The 4,345-nt window shown below is 39.5% G+C and overlaps 1 protein-coding gene across 3 annotated transcripts in view; it reads right to left on the bottom strand.

Annotated features, from left to right (window-relative positions):
- Nucleotides 1-3,459, bottom strand: part of cbx6a (chromobox homolog 6a) — an 11,527-nt gene extending 8,068 nt beyond the window's left edge. For 2 of the 3 annotated variants that reach the window (XM_032540189.1, XM_032540199.1), the window contains exons 1-4: nt 3,210-3,459; nt 2,127-2,170; nt 1,166-1,231; nt 567-633 (exon numbers count right to left, since the gene is read on the bottom strand). In XM_032540189.1, the coding sequence (XP_032396080.1) occupies nt 567-633; nt 1,166-1,231; nt 2,127-2,170; nt 3,210-3,290 (258 nt within the window). In that variant the 5' untranslated portion in view covers nt 3,291-3,459. The remainder of the gene's footprint in view (nt 1-566; nt 634-1,165; nt 1,232-2,126; nt 2,171-3,209) is intronic. The other variant, XM_032540207.1, reaches the window with a different exon arrangement.
- Nucleotides 3,460-4,345: the final 886 nt, after the last annotated feature.

The following is a 4,345-nucleotide window of genomic DNA, read 5'->3' as shown; positions in this document are numbered from 1 at the left end:
TGTAAACCTATTCTGATATAACCTCCAAATACAATTACGAACCTGAAAATGAGAATAATATGAGCACTTTAACATCTAACTGCATGCACAAGTTGCTTGGTAAAAATGAAAGCTGCAGTGTGAAAAAGGAGGAAGCACAGTATAGAAGTTATACACCATTGTGTTTAACAGTTTTGACAGTGATGCAAGTTGATAGTACAATAACTAAAGTAAACTTCAAACGAGTCAGTTTCAAGGGGCTGACCTCATTTTTTAGTTTGACAGTAGAAACCACAAACAGAACTTTCCACTTTCCTATAACGTGCGGCTACCTGAGTCATGGAACCGATATGAGAAAATCTCAATGAACCTGATCAACAGATTATGGCTACAATAACCATTAAGCTATGCGTTTACTTATAAAAAATGAAAAGATTTTGGTATACATTTTAAGATATTTAAAGTGGACAATGGAAGTCTTTTTCTGACTTTTCAATCACTGCTGATGTGTTACAGCGTCCAAAATACCTTTTGAGATCGAGAGGCTCGTCTCTGTGCCTTAATCACTGAAACATCAAAATCTTTACCTTCATGACAAAGTTTTTGGGTTTTGGTCCCCGTTTCTTTGGCCCGTGCATTTCTCTTTCCCGTTCCCTATGAAAAAGAAATTACAGTTAAGATAATACAGATCGCTGTGAGTGTGTAAGTAGAGTAGTCGGGCACACAAACACAGCCAGATTCTCTGTCAACACATGTCGTTTCAGTTTCCCTTTCCTGTGTCTTTTCAGTTTTGTTAGTTTTATGGTGTCCATTTTGGTTTACTGCAAACATCTACTTTCTGTGAGCAGCACACGGCTTTCAAGTGGCTTGGCTACGGACATGAAGGACTTGAGCTTAGATGGAGGTTTTACAATCAGGAAGAAAAGACAAGGAAGAATGTAAAGACACCACCAGATGAGGTAACGGTAGAAGCCAGCACAAGCACTTACAGTGAGATACCAGTGAGCTAACATGAAGTAAGGACATTACAAGTGTAAAATCAAGGCAACGGCAATTAACAAAATAGACACACATTTTAGGTTACGAGCCAAAATCCTAAGCATAGCCTAATATGACAGACCCCACTCAATGTGCAAAACAAGACTAAACATGGTATGTGTTCTCATTAGGTGCGATCTTTACTCACTTTCGCTCAAAGCCCAATATCAGCCGGTCATCCAGAATATTCTCCTCTGGCTCCCAAGTGCTGTGCCTGAACAAGGATGGAGTGAAATGAGGACCAGACACATCAAAAGGAAAAAAAAAATCTTTTCTTTTTCACCAAAAGCTTAAAATAATTTAATCCACATTTTCAGTTTAATGTGAATCCATAAAAAACAGCAAAACACAGACAATGCCTCCCTGTAATAAGACTGAGGATTTCTAACGACGCTGAAGTTGGCATCTGATTTGCAGATTCCGATTCAGCAGTTAAGGGGAAATTTAAGGGAAACTTAAAGCTGAAGTTAGCTTTCAATTGACACCATCCATCCAAAACCACTGTACCTAAACTTGTCAAATCTGAACGAAATTATCCTAGAGAGGCTAAAGATTCTTAAAAACACAGTTTCAGGTTTTTGAAAGCCTTGTTCTATTGGTGAAAATGCAATTAAAGGAATAATTCACTTATTCTCATATGTTGTATGTGGTCTACATGAGAAAAAGAACAGGGAAATCTCCCTTTATTGCATTTTCACAAATATAAAAACGTTTTCACAAATCTGACATTGTGTTTGTAAGAATCTTTAGCCGTTCTAGGATTGTGATTTGACAAGTCTAGGTACGGTGGTTTTGGATCTGGACTTGGTCCAGTGTAGTCTACATATGAAAAAAAAACAGTTGTATCCTCCTTTATTACACTTTTACAAATAGAATAAAGGTTTTACAAATGTGAAACTGTGTTTTTAAGAATCTTTAGCTGTTTCTAGAATAATTTAGTCCAGATCTAGGAACAGTGGTTTTGGATACGGACCTGGTCAATCAGAAGCTAACTTCAGCTTTAAGTTTCCTTTAAATTTCCCCTTAACTGCCAAATCAGAAGCTGTGAATCAGAAGCCAACTTCAGCGTTGTGGATTTCTATGGAGTTAAAGTCAAGAGAAGCGCTTACTTCATTGCCCATCCTTTCCATTTTACCAGGTATTCAAGTCTTCCCTGCAAGAAAAAACAAGACAGATGTTGGATTAAAAAACAACAACTTGTGTTTAAATGGGGACAATAGATTTGTAAATCTGGAATACATATGCAGCAAATGTCATATTGGAATTTGATTATATTTTAGTTAAGAAATGGTACTTGTTGTGGACTTATTCACTGTTGTTATTTTGACAGGAGCCAATCTTGGCTTTTAACATTCTCTATAGAGTCAAATACATTTAACACCGGGCATGATGCAAGTTTTTAGCGTACAACATCAATGTTTACTGGAGCTAATCTTAACCCTACGGCATTCCTGCTTTTGTGCTTTGGAAAACTTAGAAGATGATAACTCTGAAGAAATGAAGGGGTGCGACTATGAAGTTCTAGCAGGCAATTCAGAAGGAGCCTACCTGGAGGCCTGGTGGGCCTGCTGGTTAACTTTGACTACAAGCTACTTAAAATGGTTCACCCCTATGATTTATTGGGCATTTTCCAGTATACAAGCCATACAGGACTGATGAAAACTCCAAGAAACTGTGACTGACATACTCCTCTCTCATCAACAGTAGAGGAGTGCAATAACTAATGTTTTCGGAATCATTTTTCACATTATACCGAAGAAAACAGCAGTCTCGGACAGCCTTTAAAGTAGGTGACCTAAAGTTACAGCTCCTCCACAGGCTGTAAAATGCAGACTGTGACCGTATAGCTTTAGCTACCATTAGCTGGCAGAGAAATCGGGCCCCTCCATTTTTATAGCGGAGCACTCCTCCCATCGGCTGGGCTGCCTTGTTCTGCAGCTAGCCCCTTCTTTGTGTTGCTGTTTTTATTGCCCTCTTAATGCTTGAATATACGACCCTTGACTGATAGCCTCGCTAGTTAGCTTCTAGCTAGCAAAGTAAAGGCATTCGCCAACCACTAGGCCTCCAAAGCGTTGCATAGGCGCAAGAAGACAGCCCCGAGACTATGGACTGGAGCAGAGCCGTGTCGTGCTGACCGCGGCCAACATCTGCGGGAAGTCAAAACACGCGGGACGGCGGCGTCTGTAGCTCACCTTGCGGACGCGGCGTTTCAGTATGGCTTCCGCGGCGAAAACGCGATCTCCCGTCGCCGAGAGCTCCATCTTTTCTTTCATGCCCGAACTAAGCTACCTGTCTGTTTTCCTCTCTCCAGACGTCAAGCTCTGCTGTCTGCTCAGTCCGACCAAAGCAAAACTGTGTACGAGTGGCAGCAGACACACATACAAACACACACACACACACACACACACCACTACAGCAGCAGCAGCAGCGGCCAGCCTACTATCTGTCACGTGGCCAGGGCCAGCCCCTTTGGTCGTCCTGGCAACGATGAAGACTCTCACGAGGATGCAAAGAACCGCGCGCTACTTTGAGCTACTTTCGCCATCGTTTTTGTCTGATGACCAGAATATTTTACATGGAGTGAAAAGGAGAAGACTGAACATGGGAACCCCCACATGTGAACGCCCAATAGTCAAGTCATTTAATTTGTGTAGCACCTTTAAACGAGCAGGTGACCCAAGGTGCTTCACAGGCAGAATCAGTCTTCCTTAAAGATACATAAACAAGTGAGCAAGGTTTCATGAATACAGTTTGGCAAAAGTAAAGTCAAATAATGTTACATAGAAAGAAACAATGGAAGAGAATTTGCAAATACAAAAAGATAAAAAGTTCAGTTCATACACTGTTGACTTATTGTTGTATATTTGCGGTAACTCACTAACTACCCCATTACAGTACCATGAATGTACATGTGTTTTTTTACAGTATATTACCCTTACTGTAACTTAGTTTTAAGTCGTATAATATGCTAACAATAATCATGCTGTAATTACAATTTTCTAAATGATTCTGTGATTGTCTTGCTGCATTTTAGTTTTACTGTAATTGTGGTTCACAGTATATTACACTATTTAGCATTGGCAGTACAAACTATTAATATTTAGTTTTTTTACAAAAATGCTATTGAATTCCAAATAATGGACTTTAGTCCATGTACAAAAGTAATATATTTTTATTTTCGTATTATACAGGTACAAATATCAGAACCAAGATATCTTTAAGTCTGAAAGAAACTGAAAAATAAATTTACATACAAGCAATGCTACAACCATGTTTAAATATGCGCCAAACACTGGGAAGCATTCAGAGGCGAATACATGTCTGAACA

Source organism: Etheostoma spectabile, chromosome 2, assembly GCF_008692095.1.
Source record: "Etheostoma spectabile isolate EspeVRDwgs_2016 chromosome 2, UIUC_Espe_1.0, whole genome shotgun sequence".
NCBI classification, from domain to species: Eukaryota; Metazoa; Chordata; class Actinopteri; order Perciformes; family Percidae; genus Etheostoma; species Etheostoma spectabile.
Note: the sequence above shows the minus strand (reverse complement) of the source record. Positions and strands in the feature narration are given on the sequence as shown.